This window comes from Lepus europaeus, chromosome 22, assembly GCF_033115175.1.
Source record: "Lepus europaeus isolate LE1 chromosome 22, mLepTim1.pri, whole genome shotgun sequence".
In the NCBI taxonomy this organism is placed as follows: domain Eukaryota; kingdom Metazoa; phylum Chordata; class Mammalia; order Lagomorpha; family Leporidae; genus Lepus; species Lepus europaeus.
The window spans coordinates 8,379,888-8,402,580 of NC_084848.1; the positions used below are offsets into that span (position 1 = coordinate 8,379,888).

General features: G+C 61.7%; 2 protein-coding genes across 2 annotated transcripts; both read right to left on the reverse strand.

Annotated features, from left to right (window-relative positions):
* Window positions 1-753: 753 nt before the first annotated feature.
* Window positions 754-6,362, reverse strand: LOC133751655 (alpha-1-antiproteinase F-like). Its single transcript, XM_062181842.1, has 5 exons — window positions 6,280-6,362; window positions 4,868-5,502; window positions 3,132-3,402; window positions 1,798-1,945; window positions 754-1,007 (listed from the first exon to the last, which is right to left on the reverse strand). Exons 2-5 carry the CDS (start codon window positions 5,496-5,498, stop codon window positions 816-818), a joined length of 1,242 nt encoding a protein of 413 aa, XP_062037826.1. The 5' UTR covers window positions 5,499-5,502; window positions 6,280-6,362; the 3' UTR covers window positions 754-815.
* A 3,948-nt stretch (window positions 6,363-10,310) lies between these two features.
* Window positions 10,311-19,269, reverse strand: LOC133751654 (alpha-1-antiproteinase F-like). Its single transcript, XM_062181841.1, has 5 exons — window positions 19,163-19,269; window positions 14,461-15,095; window positions 12,695-12,965; window positions 11,377-11,524; window positions 10,311-10,566 (listed from the first exon to the last, which is right to left on the reverse strand). The coding sequence occupies exons 2-5, from the start codon at window positions 15,089-15,091 to the stop codon at window positions 10,375-10,377; spliced, it is 1,242 nt and encodes a 413-aa protein (XP_062037825.1). The 5' UTR covers window positions 15,092-15,095; window positions 19,163-19,269; the 3' UTR covers window positions 10,311-10,374.
* Between the last annotated feature and the right edge of the window lie 3,424 nt (window positions 19,270-22,693).

A 22,693-nucleotide genomic window follows, 5' to 3' on the forward strand; every position in this document is an offset into this window, starting at 1 on the left:
TGTGATGCTGCTGTCTCCCCACGCTGCTTCGCAATGGAGAGTGCGCAGACTGCACTCAGCACAGCCTATTCTTGTTCTCTGTTTTCATCTCGGGTGCGGGGACCTCAGGCAGGGGTGGGGCGGGGAAGAGGCCTGCACCCTCGCATCCTTACTTTAGCCTCACCCCTGCATGTGTGCCGTGTGTGTCTACAGCGCCCAGCATGCGTGACACAGTGGAGCATGGGCACGCTTCTTTGCACACATGAGCATTGCTGTGGGGGCATCCTCAGGTGCTACTGACCCCGGGGAGGCAGTGATCCCTAGGAGGGAATTGGCAGAGAAGGGGCAGCTGTCTACACTCGCCCTGGCTGCTCCTTCCCTGGGCCTCTCAGTGAGGCACCTCCCACATTCCCCCAGGGACCCTCTGTGCTGGGACGTCACCCTCAGCTCCAGCCTCTGCCCAGGAAGCCCAGCTCTTTGCTCCTGGTCCTAGCACAGCCTGTGTTGGTACTGATGTCACGGACAGGAGCACTGGATGTCGGCAGGGGGCAGCGGCCTTGCTGGGGAGAGCCCTAACCTGGGACACAGCCCCGGGCTTCACAACCATGTGCATGGCCAGGAGTTAGTGGGCAGTGATGTCACGGGGGTGAGTTGGGGGTGCCATCCCTGGAACCACACCCTCTTGGGGAGGCGTCAGAGGGCTCCCGAGACAGGGCTGTGACCTGGAGTCCACACACAAGCCCAGGGCCCAGAGGGACACTCAGAGACCACAGGTGAGGGGCTGTATCCGGGGAGGGCAGCTCAGAGCTTTAATGTGCTGGGGTGGGGGGGTGCTGTTAGTGTTGAGTGGGATCCACCACTTTCCCCACGAAGAGGGGACTCTTGATCTCATGACTGTAGATGACAAAGAGGAAGGGACTGTCCAAAGTGACGCTCTCGGGCACGGATTCTGGTATGAGCTCCACAACTGAGGCCCCGGCAGCTTCGGTCCCTCTCTCGTCGATGGTCAGCACCGCCTTGTGCAGGGCCTGGAGGCAGAGAAGCAGAGCCGCGAACTGAGCCTGTGCCGGCCCCACCCAGGTCTGGAAAGGGACCAGGTGGACGGCGCACCCAGGAGTGGCTCACGTGGGCTTTTCTGCTGCTGGCCAGGGCTGCCCTGTCCCATCCCTCCACCCTGGGGGCTCCCACACTTCTCTCTCTCTTCTTGTCTGAGGCCATTCCTGACCTGCACCCCCATCCCCCTGGCTGCACCCCAGCCTCAACAGGGGACGATGGCCTTGTCCCCGCTGAGTGCCTCCACCACACACCATTCTCTACAATTTTTAGGTCCTTGGGCACAAGGGCTATGGGGTGGCACTCACAGTGCCGTTATGTCCCCTCCATTTGCAGCCTCTAACTGAGCTCCACTTGGTCACTGGTCCCACAATGTCACTGAGCAGCTGTCACCCGTAGCTGAACTCTCTCATGTTCAGACGTGACAGCAACACAGCCCCATGGCACAGAGGGAAGGGGCCAGGCCGAGCTTTGGATTCATCGACTCTGACCTCTGTCAGGGCAGGGAAATCGAGGCCCAGACAAGAAGGACATGGGCACGCTGAGCCAGGGGTCACTGACCCAAGCTCAGGGGGGCTCCTTGCATGAAGCCCCCTCCTGAAATCTGTCCCCTGACACTTCCCGTCCCAGTGCATCAAGTGGGCCCCGGGAGCTGCCAGGTCTGACCTGGTGTGCGTCTTGGGCTGTCCCCAGTCTTCTGCCCAGGCCCTAGACATCATCTGAGCCCCAGACATCAGTGTGCAGCCTGGTCCCTGGGGGCCTCACCTTGAAGACCTTCAGAGCCACCTGTTCCGTGATCCCCGACAGGTCCGCGTTGTCGCTGAAGACCTGGGTGATGCCCAGCTTGCCCAGGAGGGGTTTCAGATCGTAGGTTCCAGAAATGGAGAGTTTGGGAAAACGGACTATGACAGACCTGTCGTGTGGGGAAGACAATGAAAACGTCTCATCCTTGCTCCCGTCCTCAGGGCCCAGCGTGGGCACTGTGTTCTTTCCTCCTGGTTTCTCCTACTTAGCTCAGCCCCTCCCCCACACCCACAGGGACGCTGACTCGGTCATTGTCCTTGTAGCCCCCATTGCAGCAGGTGTCAGAGTGGCAGCACCCACAGGGCCCACTGTCCTGCCAGCCCCTGGAAAGCCACCTCCCCTGAGAAGCCCTCAGGCAGATCCAGGGTGTCCCTGGAAGAGCATCTCATGCTGCCCTGCAGTGTTGGTGCCCCCACAGCCGAGGACTCCCTGGTGCCTGGCTCCCAGGGGAACATGGCTGGCGGTGGCAGGTGCTGAGTGACAGCTGTCTCGTGGGGGAGGAGAGTGGACCTGGCAGGCATAGGGCTCAGCTCTGGTTGTAGGGAGCAGGTTCAGTCCTGGGAGGGCGGGCAGATGGGTACTGGGGCTCTAAGACCAGTTGTGGCCACGGCTGCTCCTAGGCCCCTGTTCTCAACCTGGGTGCAGGGACCTTGGGCAGGGTGGGGCGGGGCAGAGGGCTGAAGGCGTCCAATGGCGTTGACCCTCAGCCCTGCGTGTGTGGTCACGTGTGTCTCACTGGGCACAGCGGGCAGCAGCGTGGCAGGGGACGGGCAGGGTTCCCAGGCACAATTCTGCATGGATGTTGGGCATGCCTGGTGCCCTTCTCTCCTGGGGCCAGGAGAGCACTCGAGTGACGTCACAGCGATGCCAGCTCTGCAGACGGGTCCCGGTCTCTCCCACGCTGTCCCTTTGCTCTGCTGGGCCTCTTCCCCTGCCCACCAGGGACATCTGTGCTTGGACCCCACACTCAGCTGCCACCCTGCCAGGAAGCCCTCCTTGGTTCTGCCGTAGCCTGTGCTGCTGTTACTGTCACTACATTGGGCACTGGATGTTGGAAAGTGGTCTTGTGCATGCTGGCGGGGAGGGAATCCCAAGGACATGGCCTTGACCTCCTCACCCTGGTCACTGTCCCTTTCACACAGCCTGGCTACTGCCGCCTGTACTGAGCACCTGCCTCAGCGGTGGCACAAAGCCCATGGGGTCCACCCTCCCCACCCACAACTGCTGGCCATGGCCTCGCTCCCAGTGAGGCCAGTGGTCCCGAGGGTCCCGGGCCGCTGTGGGCGGGGAGTCACCTGGGGTTTCTTTTTGCCAGGAACTTGGCGATGAGCTCGGTGGTGAGCGTGTCCTCCAGGTGCTGCAGCTTGCCCTGGTCGGGCAGGAGGAAGAGGGCCGTGGCGTTGCCCTTGTAGTCCATGAGCAGCACCGTGCTGGCCAGCGTGCTGCAGTGGAACACGTTATAGCGGCCGAGGCGCGACATCATGGGCACCCGCACCGTGCTCGTGGCGTCCACGTGGAAGTCCTCTTCCTTGGTGTTGTTAGGCTCGAAGGGCTTCTCCCACTTCCCTGGGGAGGCGGGGAGGGCAGAGGGAGGTGAGCACCAGCTGGGGGCCGGGCGGGCGTTGGGTGTGTGTGACCCTGCCGAGCCTCAGCCTCATCTGAGAAAGGGGCTCACATCAGCATCCACAGGGATGGAAGGACATGGGCGAGGACAACTAAGACCAGAGGGAAAATCCAGAGCTCTGCCCCCCAGAGCACAGGCACTGTGCCTTTGGGGTCTGGGTTTTGTGTTTAAATAAGCCTGCTGGGATGTGGGGTGAGCCCCAAATCCTTGAAAGCTACAATGCAACACTATCGCTCTACTTGTCAATCAAAACACCCTCTTTACAAGAATGCACTTGCTTCATCCTGGACCTAAAAGGGAGACGCCATGACAATATGGACACTAAGCTCCAGGAGGGATCCCTGGAGGTGGCAGACAGTTCCCAGGTGGCTGCACACTTGTGGAAATCCCCCCCACCTCGTAAAAGAGGCCAACAATGGGGAGAGCTCTCTCTCTATCTCCTCTCTCTCTCTCTTTCATCCTAGACCATGCTGGTGGTGATACTCAGGTGCTCTCTCTCCCTGTCCCATCATTTCTCTCTCCGGGTGCTCCCCTGACCCTTGTGTGACAGGTCCCACGCTCCTGCGTGGATGTCTCTTTTCTCTCTCACGGGAACCCCTGATGCTGTCTGTGCATGCAGGCGCAGCCTGAGCTAGGAGTCTAGGAGGCGTCTCCTGGTGAGACCAGAGCCTGGAGGAGGATAAACAAGCTACTGCCCCCCCACCAGTCTGAGTACTGCAAGTGAACGTCTTGGGGCAGGCAGTCATCACCCAGGACGAGCACTCTGGGTGCTGCTCCTAAGTCCCTGTCCTGGGAGCTACAGTGACAATGAAGGTGCACAGGCAGCCTCCCCTTGAGTGATACCAAGAGGACCCCACATGAAGACAGCAGAGAGGCAGGTGCCCCAGGGACCCTAGCATCTTCCTTCCTCGCTGGAGGGAGCAGTGATGGCTGGGGAGGCCGAGCCCCGTGCTAGGTCTCAGTGGAGCTGGGAGCTCAGCTGTGCCGGTCCCAGCCTGGGGCCCTGCACTGCAGGACTGTGCAGGGAGGGAGCCCCGCGGGAGGGCTTGGCCCTGGCCTTGACCCTGAGCTCTCCCTGGCACAGTGGGAGGGGCCTCAGAGCACCCTGTGGGCCCCAACCTCTGCCATGTTGAGCACTCCGAGGCAGGAGGGCGGCTGGGAGGCGAGGGGAGCTCTCACCCAATGAGGGCTCTGAGAGTCCTGCAGGGAAGCCCATGGTGCTGAGCACTGAGCCCCTATTCCCTGTGGTTGATGGGATGCAGTGCTGGTGTGTGGGAAACTAGGGGCCCCGGGCCGCGCCGCGCCGTCCAGCCTACATCAGGCGTTACCAGGAAAGCCCAAGGACGGGCCCCGGCGTCTGTTCTGGGGGTTTCCATGGGCACCTGCTGAGCTGCTGGGCATCCTCACCTTTGAAGAAAACGTAATTCACCAGAGCAAGGAGTGTGCGGGGGTCCAGCTCTTTCACCAGATCCAGGATCTTCCCTCGGGTCCCCTTCTCCACGTAGCTGTTGATCTTGGTCTTGGCGTGCTCGGGGTCACCGAAGTTGACGAGGAAGGCTTCGGAGTGGTACAGGTTCTTGGCGTCTTCCAGAAACTTGTGCTGCAGCTTCAGGTTCTCGTGGACGACCAGGGCGTTGCCGGCGGCCAGCTGCAGCTCGCTGTCGGGCCTGTTGACGGTGAGCAGGAGGTGCCGGAAGCCGTCGTGGATCTGCGCCTCGGCCGTCTCCGTGAGGTTGAACTTCAGGCCCTCCAGGACCTGGGTGTGGGTGTCCCCCTTGGCCCCCAAGGAGAGCATGGCAAAGGCCAGGGCGATGCTCACCGGGCAGAAGAAGATATTGGTGGTGTTGGACTCGCGGGCCACCTCGCGGTACAGGCTGAGGGCGAACTCGGCCAGGCTCGGGGCGATCCTGTGGCAGGCTGGGGGGTCCAGCTCATGGCTGGAAACAGCTGTCTCCTGGGCCTCGTTGGCCAGGAAGCCGGGCAGCAGGCAGCCCAGGCCGGCCAGCAGGAGGAGCGCCCGAGAGACAGAGGGCGGCATTGTCCTGTGGGAGAGAAGGGGCGCCAAGCCCTGAGTCAGGGCCGTGATGCCTGCCTGAGGCCACCCACTGACGCCATGCTGAGGGGCGTGGCCAGCAGACTTGCACAGGGTCTCTGGCAGTGCAGACCAAATTTGTACAACCCGTGGGCGTGTCTGTGTCTCCTACAGTGGCCAGCCCGGTGGAGGGGGGGGAGAAGGCACAGGGATCACTTCTGTGTATTTCCACCGCCTTAGGTTTCCCTGATACCACCCACCTGGATGGTGGTGCTATCTCCAGGCCGGATGGAAATCCCTACCTCTGCAGGGCTCAGTTACTAGGGGGGAGCTGAGCCTAACAGGGCAGACGCCAGCTTTTCCCGGTGGCCTTTGGGCTGGAGGCTGCAGCTCCCCGCCAGCCACACAACTTTCCACTGGGCATCGGCGAGCATCCCCTGGGCCTTGCTCCGCCCAGCTGTGCAGGGTTGCGAGGAGGTGACCCCAGGCCCTCCATGTAGTCACACCGGGCTCCTGGGGGAGGGTCCAGGACTCCCACTGAGGGGTGGGGTGGGCTGAGGCACCCTCCTGCCCGTGTTGCTCCTCCTGGGGCCCCAGGACCGTGGGGCCTGCTGCCCTCCTCCACTTCGCTTGCAGAGCTGGGACGCACTGGGCAGGCTTGGGGAAAGGACCTTGGGGGCTGCTGTTACTATGGTGACAGGACAGCCAGTGCTGGGAGCACAGCCCAGCGGCCCCTCCCCGCCAGCCCCGCCGGCCCCCCAGAGCCCTCCGCAGCGAGCATACTTACGAGGACCCAGTGTCCAGGGCCGGTGGAAGGAGCAAGGATGGGGAGACGGAGCCCTGTCCTTGTCCTTGTCCGTATTTAAGCCATGATCACAGAGAGGGATGGGGCAGCTGCAGGTGAATATTAACCAAGGTCACGCCAGTTATCGGAGGAGCAAACAGGAGCTAAGTCCACTGGCCGGGCACTGGGCCACCCACCCACCATGGGTGAGCTCAGCCTGGACAGCACGTAGCTCTCGGCTCCATATCCCCCAGGGGGTCACTGGAGCTGGCATGTCAACCGCGGGGTGGGTGGCTTTCGTCCGATGGTCTCTGGGACAGCATCACCCAGCTGGCTGTGTGCTCTCACTGGAAACCCTCCGTGGCCGCCCCATCAGGAGCGAGATGATCTGAGTATGAGCCAGCCGCCCCCAGGCGCCCTCTGTGGAAGACCCAGTGCAGCTGTGGTGGGTGGAATGGAGTCTGAGCCCGTCTGACAGAGAGGGAGACAGAGGCTCAGTGGACAGGCTGCTCTTCCAACGTTAGCAAGCCAGTCTTAGGTACCGACCGTTCATGTCCCCCAGAATGGGGACTGGGGCATGACTGCCAGGCGTGGCCATGTCAGCCTGGCACCGTGGCCCAGGGATGGGCTAGGGGCCAGAGAGTAAATCCGAAGAGGAGATCGGTGCTGCTTCCTCTCTGATCCTGGGGGCGTTTTCCCCTGCACCTGAGCTGATCGCGAGCCCCACCCCAAGCCTGGCTTCTGGGAACACAGGGAGCACCTAGGGTGCCATGACCCACCCAGGGGCTCTTTATTTGATCCGTGAGCCTGTGTGGCCGTCCCCTCCCCACTCCGGGATGCTCGGAGCCAATGATGCTCACTCTCTGGCAGTTCCTGCTCCTGGCTCCTGGAAGGCCCCTGTGACCCACGCATGGCTTGAATTTCCTCGCGGCCTTGGGGAGCAGTGCTGTGGCTGGGGGAGGTGCAGAGTCGCGGCCATCTGGCCCCCTTGATTCGAGTCCCTGTAACAACCTAAATGGACTGCAGTGGCCTCTGGGCTGCTCGGTGCCCAGGCGCTGGGCTCCTGCTGCACCGACAGGTGTTGGCTGATGAGGACGAGTTTGGCTTTGCTCCCCCTCTCCTCCCGCAGTGCCATCTGGGGGTGGCCCTGGGAATTCTCTAGCACACGAGTTCAGACCAGGGGACCCAGTCGCATCTGTGTGACCTCTGTCCAGTCACTTAACCTCTCTGGTACCACGAAAGTAGGTGTACACACCTTACTGGTGCCTTGGTCCAATGTCCAGCCAAGCCCACAGCTCCCTCTGTGGTCACATGAAGCAAGCTGGGCGGTGATCAGGAGCCTTCCTGCGGGTATTCCCTCACTCAGCCCCCCCCCCCCCCATACACCTGCCTTACAGGAAGTGGCTCAGCACCCTCTCCCCACTGCTCCCTCGTGCCCAGCTCCATCCTCTGCCTTCAAGGACCTTGGTCTTTCCCCTGAGCTGCCGGGGGATGCTTCCCCTGGAACTGCACCCCTCAGCTACTTCCAGTGCAGTGAGCAGCTAGCTATGGAGGAGCAGATGTCTGCCCCCCGGATCTCTGTACCCCCATTTGCACAACGGCTCTCTACCTGCTACACTGGGTGGACTGCAGGTGTCCCCTCTCCTGTCTCCCCAAAGGGGACTCGCAGCCCCTCCACCTGGGCCTGGGTCACGCTGAGGGTCAGCCATGCTTCCCTGCCCCCTGCCGCTCTCCTCCTTTACAGCTCTGGGCCTCTGAGGGCTGCATCGCCCAGGCCTGCGTGCCTGACCACAGCTCTGCTCTCTGCCTGCCCGGGGGGAAGGAGGCCCCTGTGGTGTGGATGACAGGGCCAGGAGGGGCGGGAGCTGAGGCAGGAAGGGCCCTGCCCTTTGCCGGGTGGACACTGGTGGTTCTTCCTGGCCCAGGCAGTCCTGTGTGTCGCCTGCTGTGCCGGCCGTGTCCTGGCTGTGAGTCCCAGGACGAGGTGCCTGAGCTCTGAGCCCGGCAGGAGGAACAGTGGCACAGGCATTGGGGAGTCCTAAGAACGACAGTGTCACCTTCCTGGTGGAATCCCAGGGCCAGCTGCAGAGAGAGGGGGCAGGGCCACCTCCAGGTGCCCCGCAAGAGCCAGGGAGGCTGTGAGGTTGAGTGTCCCAGGCCTGGCTCTCTGCAGGACGTGGCGCTGGGCAGCCGGGTTTGGGTCCCTGCCCTTGAGGCTGTCGGGCTCCATGCTCAGCCCCTGTCTACCCTGGGAACTGTCTCTGGGTGTATGGCTGGGAGGACCCAAGAAAGCGAGCCAGGAGAGACCCCCTGGAGAGGGACGGGGTGCCTGTGTGCAGTCGCATGGACTGGGTGCTCCCAGGCCGATGTGCCCTCTTGGGAAAGCCTCCACTGGTTTCTCCTGCAATTGTCGACAGCAGCTGCTGGGAGCAAGTGCATCCTGGGGCGACCCAGTTGGCTGGATGTGAGCAGAGGGCCACGGGGAGACCCTGCCCCTGCATGGGCCCTGCCTAGAAATGGGGGACCATGGGTAGACTGGGGTCTACAGCCAGAAAGGGAGTTGGGGGTCAGGCGTGCGAGGGGCTCTGGCCAGGTGGGTAGGACACAAGGCTGCTCAGGTGGAGAGGGTGGGCCTCAGCTGGAGCCACTGGCGGAGTTCCCGGGAGGGTGTGGGGTCTCCTGCTTCTAATTCTCCTCCTTGCTCAGCTGCAGAAACATGAGGCAAATCCACACAACGTGGCCATGCTGGGAGCAGAAGGCAGGAAAGACGCCTCGGGATGCGCTGAAATGAAGGCACTGAGGTTCATTACAGCCAAGCTTGCTTATCCTGAACCTCACTCTAGAGGTTCTGGACCACCACGGCCAACAGGCACGTGAGCTCTCAGGGACACCACGTGCCCTGTGGAACTGTAGCTGTGATGTCCTTGTTGAAGGTCACATGAGCACTGTTTGTGATCCCCACCCCTGCTGAGTTTTCTAGAAGCATCTCTTTGTAGCTTTGACCCCTCAAAAAGCCTCAGGGCTGGGCGTCAGTGGCCATGTTCCCGAGAGGGAGGGAGCAGGATGATGAGGCTCGTCCATTATGGCCAGCAGGCCTGGTGTGCAACGCTCGCTGTGGCTGGGGTTCGGAGGACCTGGAAGGACCCTGGGGCCCCTTATGGGAGGTGCAGGCCCTGCGTGGGCAGCTCAGGTTACAGGGACAGAACGCTTCCCGGCCCTCGGTCGCATCCCAGGCTTTACTGCTCACACCCCTGGGAACCAAAGGCAGCTGCCTTGGAACATCTCAGAAGGTGTTTGAGGCAGGTGCTGCTGCGGACCAAAGAAAAAGCATCACTTCTCCCCCTTCACACCCTGTCTGGCTTTGTTCCCTGGTCGCTGTTAGAGGAGGAAGATGAGGTAGCACACATTCTGCTTCTTCGATGTTTCACAGAAAATGATCGCTGTGTTCTGACACAGCATCTGAGCATTGGCAGGAGATCCAGTGAGGCCCCTGGGCTTCTGGGGGTGATGGGTCCAGGCCACCTGTGTGCGGGCGCCCCCTGCTGGCCGATCTGCTCTTCACTCTCCTCCCTAAACTCTGGCCATGCTCAGCAGTGCACCTGCAGAGGCCTGGCCAACTGGGGAGTGGTGGATTCTGAAGCTGAATCCAGGCCCCCAGCCCCTCGGGTCTGGCATGGTTCCGGCTGACCAACGAGGCTCAGCGCTGTGGGCACTGGTGGTCTCGAGTGAGTGACTTCAGGAGAGCCTGGCCTTGTTTGGGGAGCGGTTGTTGGTAAGCACCAAAGACAGAAAGGTGAAATTCAGGTTCCCCAACTTTGGTTAAAGCACTCAGTGCCATGTGAATCAGCCCCGAGCGTCACGTCCACGTGCACAGCCAGGAGTGGGCGGGCGGTGATGTCACAGGGGTGGGCTGTGGGGTGACTTCCCTGGAACCACACCCTCTTGGGGAGGCGTCAGAGGGCTCCCGAGACAAGGCTGTGACCTGGAGTCCACACACAAGCTCAGGACCCAGAGGGACACTCAGAGACCACAGGTGAGGGGCTGCACCTGGGGAGGGCAGCTCAGAGCTTTAATGTGCTGGGGTGTGGGGGGGTGCTGTTAGTGTTGAGTGGGATCCACCACTTTCCCCACAAAGAGGGGACTCTTGACCTCGTGACTGTAGATGACAAAGAGAAAGGGCCTGTCAAAAATGACACTTTGGGGTAGAGACACTGGCATGATCCCCAGAACTGTGGCCCCGGCAGCTTCGGTCCCTCTCTCGTCGATGGTCAATACTGCCTTGTGCAGGGCCTGGAGGCACAGAAGCAGAGCCATGAGCTGAGCCTGTGCCGGCCCCACCCAGGCCTGGACAGGGACCCAGGTGGACAGCACACCCAGGAGCAGCACACGTGGTCTTTTCTGTCGCTGGCCGGGGCTGCCCTGTCCATCCCTCCACCTTGAGGGCTCCCACACTTCTCTCTCTCTTGTCTGGGGCTGTCACATCATCCCCTCTGTTCCTGACCCGCACCCCCATCCCCCTCACTGCACCCCAGCCTCAACAGGGGACGATGGCCTTGTCCCCTCTGTGTGCCCCCACCGCACTCTGTTCTCATTACGATTTTCAGGTCCTTGGGCACAAGGGCTGTGGGGTGGAATCGCAGTGCCGTTCTGTCCCCACCGTGTGCAGCCTCTAACTGAGCTCCACTTGGTCACTGGTCCCGCAATGTCACTGAGCAGCTGTCACCCGTAGCTGAACTCTCTCATGTTCAGACGTGGTGACAGCAACGCCGCCCCATGGCACAGAGGGAAGGGGCCAGGTCGTGCTTTGGAGTCACTAACTCTGACCTCTGTGTCTGGACAGGGAAATTGAGGCCCAGACGAGAAGGCTATGGGCACGCTGAGCCAGGGGTCACTGACCCAAGCTCAGTGGGGCTCCTAGCATGGAGCCCCCTCCTGAAATCTGTCCCCTGACACTTCCCGTCCCAGTGCATCAAGTGGGCCCCGGGAGCAGCCAGGTCTGACCTGGTGTGCGTCTCGGGCTGTCCCCAGTCTTCTGCCCAGGCCCTAGACATCATCTGAGCCCCAGACATCAGTGTGCAGTCTGGTCCCTGTGGGCCTCACCTTGGAGACCTTCAGAGCTGCCTGTTCCGTGATCCCCGAGAGGTCCGCGTTGTCGCTGAAGACGTGGCTGATGCCCAGCTTGCCCAGGAGGGGTTTCAGATCGTAGGTTCCAGAAATGGAGAGTTTGGGAAAGCGGACTATGACAGACCTGTCGTGTGGGGAAGACAATGAAAATGTCTCATCCTTGCTCCCGTCCTCTGGGGCCCAGCGTGGGCACTGTGTTCTTTCCTCCTGGTTTCTCCTATTTAGCTCAGCCCCTCCCCCACACCCACAGGGACGCTGACTCGGTCATTGTCCTCGTAGCCCCCATTGCAGCAGGTGTCAGAGTGTCAGCACCCACAGGGCCCACTGTCCTGCCAGCCCCTGGAAAGCCACCTCCCCTGAGAAGCCCTCCAGGCAGATACAGGGTGTCCCTGGAAGAGCATCTCATGCTGCCCCCCACCCCGGGACTCCCTGGTGCCTGGCTCCCAGGGGAACGTGGCTGGCGGTGGCAGGTGCTGAGTGACAGCTGTCTCGTGGAGGAGGAGAGTGGACCCAGCAGGCTTAGGGCTCAGGTCTGGTTGTGGGGAGCAGGTGCAGGCCTTGGTGGGCGGGCAGATGGGCACTGGTGCTCTGTGATGAGTTCCGGCCGCGGCTGCTCCTGGGGCCGTGTTCTCATCCCTGGTGCAGGGACCTCGGGCAGTGGTGGGGCGGGGCAGAGGGCTGAGGGCATCCATTCAGCGTTGACCCTCAGCCATGCATGTGTGGTCACGTGTGTTTTACTGGGCACGGCGGGCAGCAGCGTGGCAGGGCACGGGCAGGATTCCCAGGCACAATTCTGCGTGGGAGTTGGGCGAGCTGGGGCCCCTCCCTGCTGGGTCAGGAGAGCACTCGAGTGACATCACAGCACACCAGCTCTCTGCACACAGGTCCTGGTCTCTCCCACGCTGTCCCTTTGCTCTGCTGGGCCTCTTCCCCTGCCCACCAGGGACATCTGTGCTTGGACCCCACACTCAGCTGCCACCCTGCCAGGAAGCCCTCCTCGGTTCTGCTGTAGCCTGTGCTGCTGTTACTGTCACTATATTGGGCACGGATGTTGGAAAGTGGTCTTGTGCATGCTGGCGGGGAGGGAATCCCAAGGACATGGCCTTGACCTCCTCACCCTGGTCACTGTCCCTTTCACACAGGCTGGCTGCTGCCACCGTACTGAGCACCTGCCTCAGCGATGGCACAAAGCCCATGGGGTCCACCCTCCCCAGCCCCGACCGCTGGCCATGGCCTCGCTCCCAGTGAGGCCAGTGGTCCCGAGGGTCCTGGACCGCTGTGGGCGGGGAGTCACCTGGGGTTGCTTTTTGCCAGGAACTTGGCGATGAGCTCGGTGGTGAGCGTGTCCTCCAGGTGCTGCAGCTTGCCCTGGTCGGGCAGGAGGAAGAGGGCCGTGGCGTTGCCCTTGTAGTCCATGAGCAGCACCGTGCTGGCCAGCGTGCTGCAGTGGAACACATTATAGCGGCCGAGGCGCGACATCATGGGCACCCGCACCGTGCTCGTGGTGTCCACGTGGAAGTCCTCTTCCTTGGTGTTCTCGGGCTCGAAGGGCTTCTCCCACTTCCCTGGGGAGGCGGGGAGGGCAGAGGGAGCTGAGCACCAGCTGGGGGCCGGGCGGGCGTTGGGTGTGTGTGACCTCGCCGAGCCTCAGCCTCATCTGAGAAAGGGGCTCACATCAGCATCCACAGGGATGGAAGGACATGGGCGAGGACAACTAAGACCAGAGGGAAAATCCAGAGCTCTGCCCCCCAGAGCACAGGCACTGTGCCTTTGGTGTCTGGGTTTTGTGTTTAAATAAGCCTGCTGGGATGTGGTGTGAGCCCCAAATCCTTGAAAGCTACAATGTAACACTATCGCTCTACTTGTCAGTCAAAACACCCTCTTTCACAGAATGCACCTGCTTCATCCTGGACCTAAAAGGGAGACGCCATGACAATATGGACACTAAGCTCCAGGAGGGATCCCTGGAGGTGGCAGACAATTCCCAGGTGGCTGCACACTTGTGGAAATCCCCCCCACCTCGAAAAAGAGGCCAACAACGGGGAGAGCTCTCTCTCTCCTTCCCTCTGTCTCTCTCTCTCTTTTCCTCTCACCTTAGATCACTCCTGAAGGTGCTACTCAAGTGCTCTCTTTCTATTCTACTTCTTCTCCCATCCAGGTCTCCCTTTACCCACGCGAGTCACGGTGCCACGCTCCTGCCTGGATGTCTCTTTCTCTCTCACGGGAACCCCTGATGCTGTCTGTGCCCACATGAAGCCTGTGCTAGGAGGCTAGGAGGCGTCTCCCGATGAACTGGAGCCTGGAGGGGGAAAAATAAGCTCCTGTCCCCACCAGTCTGAGTGCTGTAAGTGAACCTCTTGGGGCGGGCAGTCGTCACCCAGGGCGAGCACTCTGGGTGCTGCTCCTAAGTCCTTGTCATGGGAACTACAGGGGCAATACAGGTGCACCAGCAGCCTCCCCCTGTATAATAAAAGAGGACACCGCCATGAAGACAGCCAAGGGGCAGGAGCCCAGGGACCCTAGGACCCTCCTTTCTCTCAAGTGGGTGGAGCTGATGGCTGGGGAGGCTGAGCCCCGTGCTAGGTCTCACTGGAGCTGGGAGCTCAGCTGTGCCGGCCCTGGCCACAGCACTGTGCAGGGAGGGAGCCCCGCGGGAGGGCTTGGCCCTGGTCTTGACCCTGAGCTCTCCCTGGCACAGTGGGAACAGCCTCAGAGCACCCTGTGGGCCCCAACCTCTGCCGTGTTGAGCACTTGGAGGCAGGAGGGCGGCTGGGGGGCGAGGGGAGCTCTCACCCCAGTGAGGGCTCGCTGGGGGGCGAGGGGAGCTCTCACCCCAGTGAGGGCTCTGAGAGTCCTGCAGGGAAGCCCATGGTGCTGAGCACTGAGCCCCTATTCCCTGTGGTTGATGGGATGCAGTGTGGTGTGTGGGAAACTAGGGGACCCGGGCCACGCCGCGCCGTCCAGCCTACATCAGGCGCTACCAGGAAAGCCCAAGGACGGGCCCCGGCATCTGTTCTGGGGGTTTCCATGGGCACCTGCTGAGCTGCTGTGCATCCTCACCTTTGAAGAAAACGTAATTCACCAGAGCAAGGAGTGTGCGGGGGTCCAGCTCTTTCACCAGATCCAGGATCTTCCCTCGGGTCCCCTTCTCCACGTAGCTGTTGATCTTGGTCTTGGCGTGCTCGGGGTCACTGAAGTTGACGAGGAAGGCTTCGGAGTGGTACAGGTTCTTGGCGTCTTCCAGAAACTTGTGCTGCAGCTTCAGGTTCTCGTGGACGACCAGGGCGTTGCCGGCGGCCAGCTGCAGCTCGCTGTCGGGCCTGTTGACGGTGAGCAGGAGGTGCCGGAAGCCGTCGTGGATCTGCGCCTCGGCCGTCTCCGTGAGGTTGAACTTCAGGCCCTCCAGGACCTGGGTGTGGGTGTCCCCCTTGGCCCCCAAGGAGAGCATGGCAAAGGCCAGGGCGATGCTCACCGGGGAGAAGAAGATATTGGTGGTGTTGGACTCGCGGGCCACCTCGCGGTACAGGCTGAGGGCGAACTCGGCCAGGCTCGGGGCGATCCTGTGGCAGGCTGGGGGGTCCAGCTCATGGCTGGAAACGGCTGTCTCCTGGGCCTCGTTGGCCAGGAAGCCGGGCAGCAGGCAGCCCAGGCTGGCCAGCAGGAGGAGCGCCCGAGAGACAGAGGGCGGCATTGTCCTGTGGGAGAGAAGGGGCACCAAGCCCTGAGTCGGGGCCCGTGATGCCTGCCGGAGGCCACCCACTGACGCCATGCTGAGGGGCGTGGCCAGCAGACATGCACAGGGGCCCAGGCGGTGCCCAGCGCTCCCCACGTCACTGCCGGGGAAAGGTCAGGAAGACAGGCTGCTGTGTCCTGGGCTGTTGCGAGTTCTGACTCCCTGCTGCCTGTCCTGATATGTGTGGGCTGGCACTGCTGTTCCCCGCTGACTGATGAGAGAACTGAAGCCCAGTGCCGGCGGGACCGAGTCCAGGGGCGGTGAGCAAGCCAGGGGCAGAGCGTGATCATGCCCCGACAGGCTGGGTCCCTGCCAGCGTCCCTGCTAGCCCCACTTATAGCCACAGTGGCCTGGAGGTACAAGTCCACTTCCCCCACTCTACCAAGGAGGAAACTGAGGCACAGGTCAAGTCGGGAACCCCTGCACAGTTCTCAAGGGACTGGGCCAGACTGGGATCCAGACTCACTTGCAGGTGATCAGCCTCGAGGGCTTCCATCTGCCCCAGCATTTAGGGGCCAGGGAAGCAGCTGATACGGTGGCCCCCGGCCAGACCCTGGCAGAGCTGTGCTTAGGCCCTGGCAGCCACAGGTAGCTTCACCCCTGCTGGTCTTCCTGAGAGCCGAGGCTGTCCCAGCCCCAGAATGGCTGATTCTCTGCAGCCAGCTTCCTTCCATCCTGTCAGCAGTGTCCCCTCCTGGGCTAGCACCATGGGGATCAGCAGAGACGTCCCTCTCTCCTTTAATTGCGGGAGGGGTGGGGAGAGGGGTAGAGACCATCATTGTAGCTTCAGATGGACATGAGCTCTGTGCAGGCTCTGTTTCTGGCAGCTGCCCAGGGTCGTGTTGTGCCTCGCACAGGAAGTGGGAGAATCAGTGACATGAGTGGAGACAGCACCCCCTGCATGGGAGGGATCTGAACGCAGGCTCTCGAGGGAGAGGCCGCCGGTGCTGTCAGTGCAAAGGTTTCAGGCGACAGGAGGGTGAGCATGTGTGTTCTGTGCTGGGAGCGAGACCCAGGGCCTGGAAAGGCCCATGGTGAACCAGAGAGCAGGCTGTGTGCGTGGTCAAGTTTGGGTCAGCCAGAGCCTGCCCTGCCCCCGCAGGTCTCCCTTCCAAGATCCTGCAGCCCTGAAGCCTACAGCCTGCTCTGTCCACAGAAGCTGAGATGCACCTGCAGACCCTGAGTTGTCTGCAGGTCCTAACTAAAGGTGCCGCCTTGATAGGAGACAGAGAGCGGAGGCCTCGGAGCGGGGATCCGACAGCAAGAGCTGACAGAGCTGAGCCTGAGATGTGAGTGTCTCCTGCCCCATCCCAAGCCCGGGGCCTCTGTAAGTTTGTTCCTGCTAAAACAACAAGAAAAACACAAGCTAGCTTCTCTTCCTCCACCCTCTTCCTGGTCTCCGTGGATAAAGATGATGCAAATAGAGCGGACCGCAGTTGCACAACACGTGTCTGTGTCTCCTACAGTGGCCAGCCCGGGGTTGTGGGGGGAGAAGGCACAGGGATCTCTTCTGTATATTTCCACTGCCTTAGGTTTCCCTGACACCACCCGCCTGGATGGTGGTGCCGTCTCCAGGCCGGATGGAAATCCCCACCTCTGCAGGGCTCAGTTACCAGGGGGAGCTGAGCCTAACCGGGCGGACGCCAGCTTTTCCCGGTGGCCTTTGGGCTGGAGGCTGCAGCTCCCCACCAGCCACACAACTTTCCACTGGTCATCGGCGAGCATCCCCTGGGCCTTGCTCTGCCCAGCTGTGCAGGGTTGGGCGGAGGCAACCCCAGGCCCTCCATGCTCTCACACCGGGCTCCTGGGGGAGGTGCCCAGGACTCCAAGGGGAGGGGATGGGGTGGGCCGAGTGGCCCTCCTACTCAGCTCTGAAGAGGGGAAAAGATTGGCATGGGGAGGGGTGGGCAGACCTACTGCCTGGACAACCACATTATTCCCCACCCCATCCTGGGTGCCCCAGGCTATCTGGTTTCTTCCTTTTACAGTGGAGGCTCTGAGGCCAAGAGAGGGCCCTGGTCTGGACAAGACCCACAGAGACTCAGGGACAAAGCTGGCGCCAGAGGCCGGTGTTGAGGCCCAGCAGGTTAAGCTGCTGCCTGTGATGCCAGCAACCCTTCTGAGTGCCGGTTCGAGTCCCAGCTGCTCTGTTTCCAATCCAGCTCCCTGCTAACGTGCCAGGAAAGCAGCAGAGGATGGTCCAAGTACTTGGGCTCCTGCCACCCAGAGGAAGTTTCGGCCTGGCCCAGCCCTAGCCTATGAGGCCTTTCGGGGAGTAACCAGCATTGGGAAGATCTCTGTCTGTCTGTCTGTCTCTATAACTCTGACTTTCACATAAGTGAGTCAGCCTTTAGTATCCTGGCACCAGTCTGGTTTCTCTCAAAGGACCGGGGCAGCCAGGTCCTCGGGACTCAGGCTCTGCCAAGTTCAGGGCGGGATCTGAGGTCAGTCCTGCCTGTGGTGCTGTGTGCATTTCATCTCCCAGTCTGCTCCCTCCACATAACCTCGGGGCCTGAGGCTGGGCGGCCTCGCCCTCCCATCCTGCCTTCCCAGGTGACAGCGGGGGAAACCAAGTGGAGCAGAGAAGCAGCTGGGGGAGCAGCTGGGGCCACAGACGCAGAGGCTGGGCTTTAAATCCAGACTGCAGAGGGCAGCGGGCACAGCGCTGATCCTGAATCTCAGGAGGGGGCAGGGAAGTGGGGTGGGGGTGCTAGGGGTGAGCCGCCCCTTGCCTGGTTTCACACTGCTCCCTCCCAGGAGCACAGAGTGAGCAACCAGGCCAAGGGCGGTGTTTAGGGCAGCGACTTCAGCACGAAGTGAAATCCAACTCTAAATATGCCGGCCTGTGGCGCCACAGCTCACTGGGCTAATCCTCCGCCTTGCGGCGCCGGCACACCAGGTTCTAGTCCCGGTCGGGGCGCCGGATTCTGTCCCGGTTGCCCCTCTTCCAGGCCAGCTCTCTGCTGTGGCCAGGGAAGTGCAGTGGAGGATGGCCCAAGTGCTTGGGCCCTGCACCCGCATGGGAGACCAGGAGAAGCACCTGGCTCCTGCCATCGGATCAGCGAGATGCGCCAGCCGCGGCGGCCATTGGAGGGTGAACCAACGGCAAAAGGAAGACCTTTCTCTCTGTCTCTCTCTCTCACTGTCCACTCTGCCTGTCAGAAAATAAAAAAAAAAAATTTTTTTTAAAAATATGCCGGCCTGTTAGCTGGCCCAATCCAGACTGCAACCCACCTGGGAGACAAAGATCAAGTTCCCAGAAGCCAGCCCAGCCCCAGTTATCGCGGGCAACTGTGGAGTGAGCCAGCAATGAGAGTTCCTCTCTCCCTCCCTCTGTCTCTCTCTCCCTCCCTCTGTCTCTCTCTCTCTCCTTCTCTCTCTCTCTCCTTCTCACTCTCTCTCTCTCTCCTCTCTCTCTCCCCCCTACCCGTTCCTCCTCTCATCTCTCTCTATTGCTCCTTCTCTCCCTGCCTCTCCCTCTGCCTACCAAATAAATAATCTTAATAATACATGCACTGAGCTTAGACGTGGCCTGGCCCCGAGTGAGTACCCAGGACCTGCCACTCAAACCCTGGACGTGAGTGCCGCTTGTGGGGGCTTCAGGTCCTCCTCTGTGCTCTAGGCCCGCCATGATGTGGGGGGAGGGCCCATTCTGAGCCCCCTGGCTGTATCCGCAGAGGAAGGAGGGTGTGAGCCGAGGCTGCTCCCTGCCTCTGTGTCCGTCTTACCACCCTCGTTTGCAGAAACGCAAGGATGTGCGGAAGCCCTGGGCAGACCCCAGGGCTGTGGGAAGGACAGCACAGCTCCTCCTGCCCAGGTCGCTCATCCTGGGGCCCCAGGACCATGGGGCCTGCTGCCCTCCTCCACTTCGCTTACAGAGCTGGGACGCACTGGGCAGGCTTGGGGAAAGGACCTTGGGGGCTGCTGTTACTATGGTGACAGGACAGCCAGTGCTGGGAGCACAGCCCAGCGGCCCCTCCCCACCGGCCCTGCCGGCCCCCCAGAACCCTCCCCAGCGAGCATACTTACGAGGACCCAGTGTCCAGGGCCGGTGGAAGGAGCAAGGATGGGGAGACGGAGCCCTGTCCTTGTCCTTGTCCGTATTTAAGCAATGATCACAGAGAGGGATGGGGCGGCTGCAGGTGAATATTAACGAAGGTCACGCCAGTTATCGGAGGAGCAAACAGGAGCTAAGTCCACTGGCTGGGCACTGGGCCACCCACCCACCATGGGTGAGCTCAGCCTGGACAGCACGTAGCTCTCGGCTCCATATCCCCAAGGGGGTCACTGGAGCTGGCACATCAACCGCGGGGTGGGTGGCATGCGTCCGACGGTCTCTGGGACAGCATCACCCAGCTGGCTGTGTGCTCTTACCGGAAACCCTCCGTGGCCGCCACATCAGGAGCGAGATGACCTGAGTATGAGCCAGCCGCCCCCAGGCGCCCTCTGTGGAAGACCCAGTGCAGCTGTGGTGGGTGGAATGGAGTCTGAGCCCGTCTGACAGAGAGGGAGACTGAGGCTCAGTCGAGAGGCTGCTCTTCCAACGTTAGCAAGCCAGCCTTAGGTACCGACCGTTCATGTCCCCCAGAATGGGGACTGGGGCATGACTGCCAGGCGTGGCCATGTCAGCCTGGCACCGTGGCCCGGGGACAGGCTAGGGGCCAGAGAGTAAATCCGAAGAGGAGATCGGTGCTGCTTCCTCTCTGATCCTGGGGGCGTTTTCCCCTGACCCTGTGCTGATCGCGAGCCCCACCCCAAGCCTGGCTTCTGGGAACACAGGGAGCACCTAGGGTGCCATGACCCACCCAGGGGCTCTTTATTTGATCTGTGAGCCTGTGTGGCCGTCCCCTCCCCACTCCTGGATGCTCGGAGCCCATGATGCTCGCTCTCTGGCAGTTCCTGCTCCTGGCTCCTGGAAGGCCCCTGTGACCCACACATGGCTTGAATTTCCTCGCGGCCTTGGGGTGCAGTGCTGTGGTTGGGGGGAGGTGCAGAGTCGTGGCCAGCAAGGCCTTCCCAGAAGGGACCCACTCACTGCTGTGCGACCTCTGCCCAGTCACTTAACCTCTCTGTGCCTCCTAGTACCACATTGGTAGGTAGCACACACCTTATTGGAGAAGTGGTCCAAGGTCTACTCTGAACCCGGTGCCAGTTGTCGCCAGGTCAATGGATACCGCTGGGGTCACCTGGAGCAAGCTGGGCGGTCATCAGGAGCCTTCCTGTGGGTATTCCCTCACTCAGCACCTGCTCCCCCTGTCCACCTGCCTTACAGGAAGTGGCTCAGCACCCTCTCCCCACTGCTCCCCCATGCCCAGCTCCGTCCTCTGCCTTCAGGGTCCCTGTCTTTCCCCTGAATGGCCAGGGGATGCTTCCCCTGGGAACTATTCCTCTAGCTGCTCCCAGTACAGGGAGTGGCTAGCTGTGGAGGAGCAGAGGCCTGCCCCCCTGGGCCTCAGTACTCCCATCTGTACAACGGCTCTCTCACCTCCTACACTGGGCCCCTCTCCCGCTCTCCCCAAAGGGGACTCGCAGCCCCTCCACCTGGGCCTGGGTCACGCTGAGGGTCAGCCATGCTTCCCTGTCCCCTGCCGCTCTCCTCCTTTACAGCTCTGGGCCTCTGAGGGCTGCATCGCCCAGGCCTGCGTGCCTGACCACAGCTCTGCTCTCTGCCTGCCCGGGGGAAGGAGGCCCCTGTGGTGCGGATGACAGGGCCAGGAGGGGCGGGAGCTGAGGCAGGAAGGGCCCTGCCCTTTGCCGGGTGGACACTGGTGGTTCTTCCTGGCCCAGGCAGTCCTGTGTGTCGCCTGCTGTGCCTGCCGTGTCCTGGCTGTGAGTCCCAGGACGAGGCGCCTGAGCTCTGAGCCCGGCAGGAGGAACAGTGGCAACAGGCTTCACGGCCTGTGAGGCCCTAGGAGCAACGATGTCACCTTCCTGGTGGAATCCCAGGGCCAGCTGCAGAGAGAGGGGGCAGGGCCACCTCCAGGTGCCCCGCAAGAGCCAGGGAGGCTGTGAGGTTGAGTGTCCCAGGCCTGGCTGACAGTAGGACATGGCGCTGGGCAGCCGGGTTTGGGTCTCTGCTCTTGACGGTGTTGGGCTCCATGCTCAGCCCCTGTGTACCCTGGGCACCGTCACTGGATGTATGGCTGCGAGGACCCGAGAAAGCAAGCCAGGAGAGACCCCCTGGAGAGGGACGGGGCACCTATGTGCAGTCGGATGGGCTGGGTGCCCTGTGGGGAAACAGTGCCCCTCCACTGGTTTCTGCTGCAATTGTGGACGGCAGCTGCTGGGAGCAAGTGCATCCTGGGGCGACCCCTTGGGCTGGACGTGAGCAGAGGGCCACTGGGAGACCCTGCCCCTGCCGAGAGATGGGGGACCATGGGTGGACTGGGGATGCAGCCAGGAAGGGAGTTGGGGGTCAGGCATGCGAGGGGCTCTGGCCAGGTGGGTAGGACGCAAACTACTCAGGAGGTGAGGATGGGCCTCAGGGCAGCTGGATCTACTGTCGGAGTTCCCGCGACGGTGTGGGGCCCAGCTGTTCCACTTCTCCTCCTCGGTCAGCTGCAGAAAAATGAGGCAAATCCACACAACGTGGCCATGCTGGGAGCAGGAGGCAGGAAAGACGCCTCGGGACGCGCTGAAATGAAGGCACTGAGGTTCATGACAGCCAACCTCACTTATCCTTGAACCTCACTCTAGAGGTTCTGGACCACCACGGCCAACAGGCACGTGAGCTCTCAAGGACCCCTCATGCCTTGTGTAACTCTATCTGCGATGTCCTTGTTGAAGGTCATCAGTCCCTCCCGGGCAGGCAGGAGCACTGTTTGTGATCCTCACCCCTGCTGACTTTTTCCCAAGCATCACTTTGTAGCGTTGATCCCACCAGTTCCTCAGGGCTGGGCGTCAGTTGCTGTGGTGTGGGGAGTGAGAGAGCAGGGCTACAAGGCTCCTCCAGAATGACCAGCAGGCCTGGTGTGCAACGCTCACCGTGGCTGGGGTCAGAGGACCTGGAAGGACCCTGGGGCCCCTTATGGGAGGTGCAGGCCCTGCGTGGGCGGCTCAGGTTACAGGGACAGAACGCTTCCCGGCCCTCGATCGCATCCCAGGCTTTACTGCTCACACCCCTGGGAACCAAAGGCAGCTGCCTTGCAACATCTCAGAAGGTGTTTGAGGCAGGGGTTCGTGGACCAAAGAAAAAACATCGCTTCTCCCCCTTCACACCCTGTCTGGCTTTGTTCCCTGGTCGCTGTTAGAGGAGGAAGACGAGGTAGCACACATTCTGCTTCTTCGATGTTTCACAGAAAGTGTTCACTGTGTTCTGAGACAGCATCTGAGCATTGGCAGGAGATCCAGCGAGGCCCCTGGGCTTCTGGGGGTGATGGGTCCAGGCCACCTGTGTGCGGGCGCCCTCTGCTGGCCGATCTGCTCTTCACTCTCCTCCCTAAACTCTGGCCATGCTCAGCAGTGCACCTGCAGAGGCCTGGCCAACTGGGGAGTGGTGGATTCTGAACCTGAATCCAGGCCCCCAGCCCCTCGGGTCTGGCATGGTTCCGGCTGACCAAC